The sequence below is a fragment of the Centropristis striata genome, chromosome 21, assembly GCF_030273125.1.
Source record: "Centropristis striata isolate RG_2023a ecotype Rhode Island chromosome 21, C.striata_1.0, whole genome shotgun sequence".
NCBI classification, from domain to species: Eukaryota; Metazoa; Chordata; class Actinopteri; order Perciformes; family Serranidae; genus Centropristis; species Centropristis striata.
The window spans coordinates 30,383,120-30,395,497 of record NC_081537.1 but is presented as its reverse complement, the minus strand read 5'-3'; the positions used below and the strand labels follow the sequence as shown (position 1 = coordinate 30,395,497).

At 40.5% G+C, this 12,378-nt stretch overlaps 1 protein-coding gene across 4 annotated transcripts in view; it reads left to right on the top strand.

The window, feature by feature from the left end:
- cacna1g (calcium channel, voltage-dependent, T type, alpha 1G subunit) overlaps positions 1-9,331 on the top strand; it is a 405,931-nt gene extending 396,600 nt beyond the window's left edge. For 2 of the 4 annotated variants that reach the window (XM_059324455.1, XM_059324456.1), the window contains 2 exons: positions 824-993; positions 7,653-9,331. In XM_059324455.1, the coding sequence (XP_059180438.1) occupies positions 824-993; positions 7,653-8,609 (1,127 nt within the window). In that variant the 3' untranslated portion in view covers positions 8,610-9,331. Of the gene's footprint in view, positions 1-823; positions 994-3,042; positions 5,136-7,652 lie in introns of those variants that run through there. The other 2 variants (XR_009389430.1, XM_059324457.1) reach the window with 2 other exon arrangements.
- Positions 9,332-12,378: the final 3,047 nt, after the last annotated feature.

Sequence of the window (12,378 nt, the reverse complement as noted above, 5' to 3'; positions counted from 1 at the left end):
TGACATCATCGCCAGAGTGTAGAGGGAGAGAATAAATTGTCAAAAAATAAATTTGAAAACTGCGCTCCAGGCCGCAAATTCCACTCTACAGAGATAATCTATACATAGAAACGTAGGAAAATTTGTCTTCTCCCTCACAATCCTCTGGCAAAGCTGTCAGAGTTATAGTTTACGCGTAGGACGCACAGATGCGCCACCAACATGCACCAACAGCCTCAATGGCTCCCATATTAAAAACGCAGGAAGATTTCGGAAAAAGGGAGATGTAACAGTCTTTTTAGATCGCTCTAACAAAGCTATTTTTTCATTTTTCTTAAAAAAAAACATATGTATAAGTTCAGGAAGAACTCAGGACGCTCAAAGTGAAGTTGGATCAATGATAGGTATTATGGTTTTGCCAAAAATGCTTTCTGTTCGAGGCCAGAAATTCCAGTCTGTCTACCTCTGCTGTCACTGAGCTGGAACAGGTGTCAGTTAATTCTGTTGATTGCTTTGATCTGATTGCCTTTGATCTTTGATGTGATTACCGTTACAGATACACACACATGCGCGTAAGCGCGCACACTCCTCACACATGCATACATATGCTTCAAACACACACACAGGTAACTATATGCGATTTTCGCTACACACACACACACACACACACACACACACACACATACACACACACACATTTTGAGGTTAAAGGGCATAGTTTGAAATCTCTGAAGAATCTCATCATAGTGTATACACACCGGCAGTAGCCCCTGTGGCCCTTTCAGAATTTCCCCAGAGGAAATTTTCTAGTTTCATATGCAGTGTTGTGCTTGTTTGTGTGCAGGGTCTAGCAGCTCAGTGCGTTCACAACCTGAGGAGCGTTCCCAGCAGCTGACCGTTCCTGCAGACCTCTTCAGACCCATCAGTCCCCACAGCCACTCAGACTCGGAGAGCATACCACGACTACCCCCTCCCAGACGCCCACACACACTCAGCCGCACGCTCCGCAGACAGGTGACTAAATCACACTGTTTCACATTCACTTCAAAATCACTTTTATAGTCTTCTTCTGTCTGTGTCTGTACTGTATGTGATGACAGATCAGTGGTTCTCAACCAGGTGCCATTTAGGCTAATTCATGTGGGAGTTTTTCTTTACACCAAACACACAAAGGGAAGTTTCACTCATTAACACCTTACCGTTCTTCCCTTATTGTAGAGGGTTAGGAGTGTCGTAAGTTGTTGCAGCAGTTGCAGTTGTTTGGGGTTGATGCCATTGGATATTTAGATTTAGTTCTAAATTTTCACATCTTTTAATTTACTTGACATTTGATAAAAATGTTTTTTTTTTTTTTAAAACAAATATGAAATATCCCTCCAAAGTACCACATTAAGATACAAAGACCCTGAGGAACACCTTAGTATCTAAAACTTTGGACATTTTGATATTTCTGTAAAAGAAAAATAGCATTTTCTTGGCCTTGGAAGGCAAGCACTTCTGGAAACTGTTGAGAAACCTCCATATTACCAATATATATAAGGAAAACCATGTGTCCTCTGAATGCCCCCGGTCCCTGCTTTGTGATTGTTGATGTTCATGAATCTGCAACAAGTGATCAAAACAGTTAGGTCAGGTTTTTAAAAAAAAAGTCTCACTTCTGTGCTTTGATGTTACATCATCACACATGAACACAATTGGGCTTATTGAATCCACAAGTCTCAACTTTCCAGTTATACTACATTAATGGAATTCCAACACTGTTTAGGGATCCCGGTATGCAGAAATACTTCATGAGAAATACAGCATGGGAATAGTGCACATGTCTGTAAAGGGAATACTGGGTAGTCCCTTCGAGTCATCCAAATTGGGTACCCATAGAACACATTGTCATTCAGATGTTTGAAGGTCAGAAGTCAAGTGACCCCTTTTAACCCTTTGATGCACAACATATTGACCCCCCTTCTAATGCACAACATGGGTCAAAAATGACCCGCGTTCATTTCCCATGTTATTTAATGCTTGCTGTGTGTTTCTGTGCTCTATCTTTTTATATAAACTTATTTTATGATTGAATATTCCAAGTATTCTTTAAATATCTTGTTTTTGATAACAACAGATCATTATTTTCATTTGCTTCTCATACTTAATGGAGTAAATAAGTTTTTTGTATTATTACATAGCTAACTACTTGGCTAAGTAGCTTGCTAAGCTAACTACTTAGCCAGAAGTTATCAAAGTAGTTAGCTTAGCAAGCTACTTAGCTAAACACTTAGTCAAGAAGTTAGCTAAGTAGTGAGCTTAACAAGCTACTTAGCTAAATAGTGAGCCAATAAGTTAGCTAAATAATTAGCTTAGCAAGCTACTTGGATATGAGTCATTTTTCACCCATGTTGTGCATTAGAGTAGTGACACAAAAATGGATTTTATTAAAAAATGAATAAAGGAAAACATAAAATGAGGATGTTTGATGATCAAAAACTGAGGAAAACCTGGAATACTGAATGATGAAAATAATTTATTGCAAAGATATAGAACATAAAAACTCTGATGGGTCACTTTAGACCATGTTGTGCATCAAAGGGTTAAAATAGCCATGGAGTTTCTCCCTTGCTGTAGTTTAGCCTTGCTTTTGAGTGTTGTTTCACCCCCTTTCCTAGCTCGTATACCTAGTATACCATCCACTACACCAATGGTGGGCACCAATGAATTACTTCTAGTACTTCTAATTGTAGTTTCATATGGTTGGAGAACTTTCCACAAGAGTCAAGAAGCTGATCTGAGTGCTATGTGTTTGGTGTAAATGAAAATGTACAGACCAGAGGGTATAAGGGATGCTGTTGGTTTTTTTACAACTTTATTTTCAAAGTTTTAAAAGCCTTTTCCCCACTTGTGGCCCTGAGACCCTTGGTTTAGAGCTTTCTAAATCTCTTTCCACGTTGCATGTTCTAAACAGTTTCACTTTTCTTCCTCCTTCTTTCTCCCCTTCTTTCTGGTATTCCTATCTGTTATTAACTTATCTGCTGTCTCATTCTCCATGTTGTTTCTGTTATGCTCTGCTCTCAGCTCAGTTGGGCCCAAAAGCCGCCCGATCCTGAGCAACTGCTCAAACACAGATACTCGTGTTTCTGAAACTGCAACAAAGAGCAGACTTGAGCTACCACTGGGCCTTTCAGAAACACTGGACTTCATGTTCATTTTCCAAGAGACAGACAGATTAACACATAGACTTCCCTCCTTCTTCCCCTTTGTCACTCATTTGATTTTTTTTTAATCTACCCATCAGCCACACAGCATCTAAACCTCTCTAACAGGTAGCTTTCTAACCTTACTGAGAGTTGGAGTTGATTAATTCTTATAGCTGGAGCTGGGTGTAACTAGGGCTGGGCGATATGGACCAAAAGTCATATCCCGATATATTTAGGCTGTATATCGATATACGATATATATCCTGATATTTTTATTGCAAAGTGAGAGCAAAGGTCAAAGTCAAAGCCAAATATCGCAAGTAATTTTATTGAAACTGTATATTTAAGTGAACATAAATACTATATAACAACAGGAGTACCTTTTTTTATTTTTTAAATCAAAGCTCCATAAAGTGAACATTTAAATAAAAAAACATCTTAAATAAAAATAGCCTATGAATTCAAATAGGCCAATCTTTTTCTGAAATAAATATATTTATATGAGAAAAGAATAACGACCATTACAAAATAACTAATATGACAAATCCTAGTAAGGGCAGCATTTGTATATAAAGAAAGAAAAAATTGAACTATATTGATATATGCGATTAGTCTAATTCCATATCACATTTAAAAATATATCGATATATCTTTTATGTCAACATATCGCCCAGCCCTAGGTGTAACATTGCATCGGTGGATTATTATATAGTGAGTTTATGAAATGTATTCAAGCCAGGCAACAATGTTATTTAGCTGATAAATTTTCCCACAATGCAGTGCACTTACTACATTACAAACTATAAAACTCAGGGGACTGCTACAGAACAGCGAGTGCTGTCCATATGCATTTGGCCATTTTGTACAGTGATAGAGCACTTGTGAATTTTCTATTGACTAGCTTAGTGCTTGAAAAGTACATAGTTGGTAACCAGTAGTTATTGCACCTAACCCAATTTTGCTTTTAAGAAAAGTGACAGGGTGATCATTTCTTAGTAATATTCCAGTTATTATTTGTGACTTGTATTGCTGTGGCTGGTGATTGGTCTGGCCTGGTTGTTAATTGTTTGACCACTAGGTGTCTCTGTGGTTCCATTATTCAGGCTCATGCAGGAGCACATGATTCCAAACTTCTCTCAAAGTGCTGTGCATTAGAACTCATGTATGCTTTGCTTCTGCATCTCTATAGATTCAAAACACTTCAAGTACAGTTTTTCCTCAGTCTCTTTGGTGCATTTCTCACATCAATATTTACATTTGTGCAACAGTTAATGCATTTCTCAAAACAATTAGTACAAACTGCAAAACCTAGTTGATAACCTGTAAAAGCGTGTCACTGTCTCTAAATGGATCAGAGCTCATTCCTCAAAAGCAAGCAATCAAGATGAAAAGTGCTGACACCATGTTTATGAGCAAGATAGTCAAATGTATCTGTCATGTGTCTGTTTCAAGAAGCTGTTGAATCATTCGTGTGTCGTCATGGATACCTCGTTTGTGAAAAACGGATGAACGGGTCAAAAGTTAATAAACATTCAACTTTGACCTGTTGGTGGCGCTAGAGCTCTTGAGCTAGAGTTGATACACAGTATCACCACTTGAACCCAAGTAATGGGTGGTCTGCTGTTAAATTATTACAATATTGGGGAATTATTACATTATCAGGACTTGAGAAATGAAGGCTAACCTGATAATGTAATACCCTTCAATGTTATACTTTATTACATTATTGGTAAAAAGTGTATTACATTATTTGGAAATGCACTTTATTACATTATCGGGGAAGTTATTACATTATCAGGTTTTATTACATTTTCAATGGACTCAAGTGCAGATTTTTATTACATTATCGGGAATTTATTACATTATCAGGTTCTACATGGCGCTAGAGCTCTTGAGCTAGAGTTGCCTACACAGTATCACCACTTGAACCCAAGTAATGGGTGGTCTGCTGTTAATGTAATAATTCCCCAATATTGTAATAATTTATCAGGACTTGAGAAATGAAGGCTAACCTGATAATGTAATAACCTCCCATTAATGTTATACTTTATTACATTATTGGTAAAAAAAAAAAAAAAAAAGAGTGTATTACATGATTCCGAAATGCACTTTAATACATTATTGGGGAGTTATTACATTTTATTACATTTTCAGTGGACTCAAGTGCAGATTTTTATTACATTATCGGGGTTATTACATTATCTGGAATTTATTACATTATCAGGTTCTACAAGGAAGATTATTCCACAGAGTGATTGCTCTATATATAAAATATGGCGATAAGGCCTTTGTTGTTGGGTGAGGCACTTCAAGCTGACCCTTGCTGGACCCTCTAGTTAATTTTGACTGACATGACATAAGATATGATAATGTTATAAAACAACAGAGAGTTGTATGAAAGCACTTGATGACTGTCCTAAAGCATTTGTAATTTGTTGTAAGGAGAAACTGCTACTATGATGAGCACCAATGACTAAATGTTGTGGAGGTTGAACTAACTGTTGTGCAGATGTTGATATTGATGTGAGAAATGCACCAAAGCGACTGAGGAAAAACTGTAATTTGTGGTCTATGAGGACCTTTATGAGTTTTAGCAACCATTGTGCTTACTAACCCTTCCTCTCCTACAGTAGTGAGATATTACTATTACCCTCTGACTATTGGCCTCAAAACCCTGTGGATGGTTTTGTTTGGAAGGATTTCGGCAAGGAAACACGGATCACAATTTCGTCCCAAATTTAACTCCAAACTGATGGTTTGCAGGGTTTTGAGTGAATGGTCAAAGGTTAGAGGGTCAGATGGTTTGGCTCAGAGTTCACCATGTCAGCCAGCACTGAGTCCTTCTGTCCAACTAAAAACAAACTGTGCACACAATTCTATATTTATTTAACCCCAAACTGTGGGTAAATGTGTCCAAGAGAGTACAAGTAGTTCATTTTTCAGTCATCATGTTTCTTTAAAGTCCCCCTCCAGACATGCTGCAAGACTTCACAGGTTTGGTCCAAATATATTGGAGCACACGGCCAGAGCAACAAACTTTATTAGAGGACTAATGTTTCGGTGCCTTCATCAGAGTCAAACCATGCAGAGACTGAATGCTCTTAAATTACCTCTCCTAATTAGATTTAATTCAGCACCAAGGTTATTATAGTTGAAACTAACAAAATAACAAAAACTAGAATTGAAAAAGCATTTTTGTTAACTGAAATAAAAATAAAGTTTTTAAAAAAAGATAACTAACTGAAACTATATTGTGTGGTTACAAAACTAACTAAAATTATAGTGAAAATGTCGTCTTTGTCAACTTTTTTCATACATAATCCAGTGTTTCTGTTTCTCCACCGCTGAGTGTGTGTATTCCTGCTTTGTGGGCTTCCAGGAGAAGCGCGAGTTAAATTACCGTAATGACACCATGTTGGCTGTAAAGAGAAACTTCTCAGCTTTCAGAAAACATTGGAATTTTCCCAATAGTGCAAACCGTTTAGTTATTATGGTAAAAGTGTCGCCAGCGCAACACTCTGTAAACTTTGGATGTTGTGTTTTCACTGTGTGCAAGTGAAAGTCTTCAATTCAACCATGAGATTACAAATAACTTTTTTTCTTTTTGGTTGATATAAAATGTATTTATTTAACTCCAACTAAACAGCTGCTGGTTAGTGAACATGCAGGAACACATGGTAAATATGTTTACTGAGACTGGGATGTCTACACTCCAACCAACGTTCAAAACATCCAGAACTGTAAGAGTTAATAACCTTATTGGGGCTGAGATGGATAAACCAAAGGAAATAAAGGCAACATTTATTATGACCTCTTTGAATCTGGCACCCAACACATAGCCCATTACAAAAAAAACCTAAAACTAATAAAAACGAAACTAAAACTAAGCATTTTCCAGCAAACTCACTCTAAAAACTAATTAAAATTAACTGAACTTAATAACAAAAAAAACATGAAGCTAATGGAAAATCCAAAACTACTATAACCTTGGTTGGTACACAGTGGACAGATAATCTTTCCTTCAAGAGAGGAATGTAGAAAACAATCTCTGACACTCAAACATCCATGTGAAGTAATAGCAATAAGCATTTTTGAGTTATTCCTATCAGATGTGAAAACTGCCTCAACAGAAGAACTGCACAGTCAATTCATAAAACAAAACCAAATAACACTGTCCAAAGTTGTTTACCCAACTTAATCTTAATATGGAATTGTGCCACTGAGTAACACAGTGTAACTCTGTGTTGCCATGTAGTAACTCAGCCCTCGTCAGAGGAGTCTGGGGAGTGTTGCCATGTGCTGGCCTGACTCTGAACTTTGACCCAAACTGCTGCTTCTCATCCTCATCACCTCGCACTAACTAGTCTCCGCCTCTCATCTCCCCTGAACCCCCGTCCCCTCGCTCTCCTCCATCTCCGCCTCCCTTCCTTAACTGCACCTTTACCTCCATCTCTCCCGAACCCCCCCCTCCCCTCCATGGTCTTCCAGGTTGCCGTGTCTACTGATTCTCAGGAGGCCCTTTGTTCAGACGGAGGGGAGAGCACTGAAGGACTTGTGAATGTGGCCTCTCTGGGCCTCCCTCCATCCCCCTCCACCTCATCCCACCATCATCAGCAGCCTGCTCTCTGCCTGCTCCCCGCCACTCCGGGCGCCTCCCCTAAACCCCCCCGCCCCAGCAGCGTGCATACCCAGCTTCACGAGCAGCACTGCCTCGCCTCCTACTCCCCCCCTTCCCCCTCGCCTCCTCCTCTCTTACCAGCCAGGCTGCACCAACAGAAGGAGTCCTCAGTGGATCAGGAAGTGTCCCTTATCACGCACGTAGAGTTCGCCGGCAGCGATGACGTCATAACGGCGGGCGGCGGGGACGGCGGTAACGAGGGTTTCGGCGGCTACGCGGGCCGTCCGGAGAGCCGGGTCAGTGCGCGGCAGCTGAAGAGGTTCCACAGCGCTGACACGCAGGGCCGCAGCGCCCCCGTGCCCCGCCCCCGCCCCTACTCCTGGCTGGACGACCCGCGATGTCACTCCGTAGAGGCGTGCTCCTCGGTGGAGTCCAGCCCCCAGCGCAGCACCGCCTCCACCTCCTCCGGGTTCGTATCGCAAGCCGACAGCCTGCAGATCAACAGCCAGACCTCCACTCAGACCTCGCTGCCCTCGCCCCGACGCAAGAAGAAAATGAGCCCGCCCTGCATCTCCGTTGACCCCCCTGACGGGCTGGAGGCTCAGTCCGGCCTTTACCCAGGCCTTGGTGGACTTGGGGGCATGGGGCTGGGGGGGTTAGGGATGCCCCCTCCTCTGCCGAGCCGGGACACCTGCCTGAGGAGGAGGGCACCCTCCAGTGAGTCTAAGGACTCTTTTGACCTGGGAGTCGGAGAGGGTTCGGGACAGGAAGGAGGCTCCCCAAACCCCAACAAGCTACTGACTCTTCCAAGAGAAGACAAGCTCTGAGCACTGAACACTGATACTGCAACACACAAACACACACACAGCCGGACGAACCCTCCACACACACAAACACACGATGCACATTGTGTATCTGTGATGGTGATAGTTCTAGTAATAATGCTGTAGAGAGTAATAATGGTAAAACTACAACAAACAGTAAAAACATCCTTGGTTTCATAAGGAGTGCAGTACTGTAGTGGTGTGACCATCCCTTGTCTTTGTATTGTTACTGCCAAAACTACCAGAGAAGAAGACACGTGAAACAACAACATGACAGTTTCTCTACTGCTCGGCCTGTATGCCACTGGCTGCAGATTGACCCCATAACCTCTGGAGTGACATCAGCACCTGGGATTTGGCGCCCTCTGTGGTCGCCATGTGAACTGCGTGGTGTTCCACAGGTGCCCGGTCATTGGAGGTACAAAGCAATATGAACGTTTTAGAGACACTATTTTCTTAAATTATTGGGCCATAGTGTTTGTACAGGATGTTGTTTTTTAATTTCATTATTTCCATGTCCTTTTTTGTGATTTTCTTTATTTTCATTTTTTTGTCAAACTGGTTTGTCTTTTTTTTTTTTCACTGTAGGATATTTCTAGCTTTCTTGGTTTACTGAGGAAAGTGAACGTTTTTCAAAGTGCTGAAAACCATGTATTTGTAGGAATAATATATAAATATATATATAAAAAACAAGTCATTAAACTGAGTTTGGATTTTTAAGCACACGCATTAGACCATGGTGGTTTGATTGTTAGAGGAAAAGGTGGTTGCACTTGAAGTTATTTCATTGATTGCTTGATTCTCCTGAGGGTCTCAAAGAGTCCCAAAGTCTCTGTACACATGTGAAGACGGATGAGAACAATTTTCAGAAAAACAACGACTTAAAATTGATTCTACATGTTCCTTTTACCTGACTTCTTCTTTGACTTCTTCTTAGAATGTGCTTATCAAACTTTGTGTGTGTGTGTGTGTGAGAGAGAGTGAGAGAGACAGAGAGAGAGAGAGTGTGTGAGAGAGAGAGAGAGAACTTACCAACTTATCCAACAGAGGACTTTGCTGCCAGAACACCTTCACCAACAGAGGACCTCCAAGCCAAGAGGGGACATTTTGAAAAACTGTTGTTGGTCATGGTTTAAATCTTAAAACCTCTTGTGAACTTTGTTCATTTAATTCGTTCATTTAAATTCTGAACTTTGTTCAGAATTTAATTTAATTAAATTCTGAACTTTGTTCAGAATTTAATCAAAGAGGGGACCTGCAGGTCTTGAAAGCCTTGAAGATGCCTGATCAGCAGTGGTGGAATGTAACCAAGTGTAACCGGTGGAGGCTACTCTGCGTTGTGTAAAATTGACGATCACACCATATTTCCTGTTGGAGGCGATCTCCGTTTATTCTGACAGCCTGACAGATACAATTAACAAAAACAATCTCCAGTTAGTCCTTCCCTCAACTTCAGCTCCTACGCAAATGTACAAAAGTATATTAGAGAACATTTAAGCATAATGGTCAATTAACGGACATACACAGGAAAGAAATGCAGCTTACCTCTGCCATTAACAGTCACAAACGGGCAGAGGTACGCGCGAGGACCCAATATATATACAGTAAACGGACACACAAAAATGACGTGGATTACAGGAGCTTAATGAAACACAAGCACAAGCAGACTAAAGAGGATAACATGTCAGCTAAGAACTATATATACAGATTTTGGGAAATTATAATGCAAGAAATCAAAACTAAATATTAACTATCCTATTTGCAATATTTCTGTACAATTTTATATTCTATATTAGCCTTGTTACACAAGTACAGTGTTTCCCTTAGGTTTACAGTCTTGGGGGCTCAAATTTGGTGCCTCTCACACATTCTAATGCCACTATTCCATCATGTACACTGATCTTAATCACTGCAGATTTTATTAATTATTGTAAAGAGAGAATAAGGGTTATTCTATTCTGTGGTGGATTCTGTTAACACACTGTGCTCTTATTCTGAAAGAGTTTAGCGACAGGAAGTAATTCAGATCGTTATTCACAGTTAAGCTTTTTGTGATTAAAGCAACGTTAATTGTAAGCTAATGTTAGCTCGCGGCTACTAAACAATGTATGCAACAGTGTGTTTGGACCTCGGTAAACCAGCTCGGTAAATTCAGTGCGTGTGTGTAAGTGTGTGAGTGCGCGTGCATGTCTCGGAGGAGGACAGAGAGGTGGGGGGGCGGGGGAATGAGTGACTGGTGGGTCACAGACCTGCTGAGCAGCGGTAACACAAGACAGTAGAACTTTATATTGTGAAAAGTGTAAATATACTTTTAGTAGCTTGAAATGTGACATTAGCGTGGCAAGTTAGACTTTAGCGGGCCGCCACAGTCTAGGTGATTAAAGGGAATCTGCACGTGTGTGCGCGCATCGGGGCGGAACTCCGCCGCGTGCAATACAGAGAGCAGAGAATTGTACACGCCAACCATGTAGAGACAGAAATGACACGCTGCTGTGTAAATAAAATAAATAACATCAGGCTATTTAGTTTGTTTAATAGAAGTAAAAGATATAGACCTGTTCTATAGGAAAGGTAACCTTAAATGACTGCTGTTGTGATTTCTATAGAAAATAAAACTTCGTCAAGGGGGGTTCGGGGGTGCCGTTGGGGGGGGGCGGGGTGCCCCCCTAATATAGTAGGTAGGTAGGGGAAACACTGAAGTACATTTACTCAACTACTGTACGTCAGCGGTCCAAACACACTGTTCGGTAGCCGCAAGCTAACATTAGCTAACAATTAAAGTTGTTTTAATCACACTAAACTGTGACTTACTGTTTTGAATAACTTCCTGATGCTAAACGGATGCAGCTTTCAAAATAAGAGCGCAGTGTGTTAACAGAATCAACAACTTATTCTCCTTTAAAATGATTCTTAAAATATGCAATGATTAAGATCAGTGTATATGATGGAATAGTGGCATTAGAATGTGTGAGAGGCACCATATTTGGGCTTTTATGAAATAATTCTAGCCAGCTTTCTTTTCCACACTGGCTGGCAGCTCCATGTCCTAGTGGAAAGCATGTTGACAGCAATTAAACATGACACAGTAGGATAACAAAGATTCTATAATACGGTATCTCACGACTGTGAAAAATGTTGTGAGGTGTTTGCTCTCATTTACAGTAGTGTTCAAAATAATATCAGTCCAATGTTAGTTTCGCTTAACTAATAAATGTCAAAGAAAAATAACTCTTTCGAGGAATCCAAAAGGGCGAAAAACAAGACAAGCTGTGGCAAGAAGGAGATAAGTGGCTGGTATGGTGACGGGTCAAACACACTGGACCAAGACAAGGAAACACAGACTATTGGAACACATGGAGGGAAGGGAGCACCAGGTGAACACAGACTATTGGAACACATGGAGGGAAGGGAGCACCAGGTGAACACAATCTGTAATTAGGGGAGACAATCAGACAGATGACACACGGGGAAGGACAAGTGACCTGAAACGAGAGGAGAGTTACTATTTCAAAATAAAACAGGAAATAACAAGACCAGATCACAAAATAAAACACCACCTCACCGCAGTGTGACAATCACATTTGCCGAAATATTATGGCAATAGAAAACCTTCAAGGTACATTTTTATATTCTGTTTTTTTTTTTTTTAAATGACCAGAAACAGAAGTCCTCACTTGGGTGGTGTTGTTCTATAGTCCACTGTTGGTAATATAGGACTGTAGGTGTGTGTGAGTGTGTGCAGCAAGTTTATATCAGAGATTGATGTCCATTC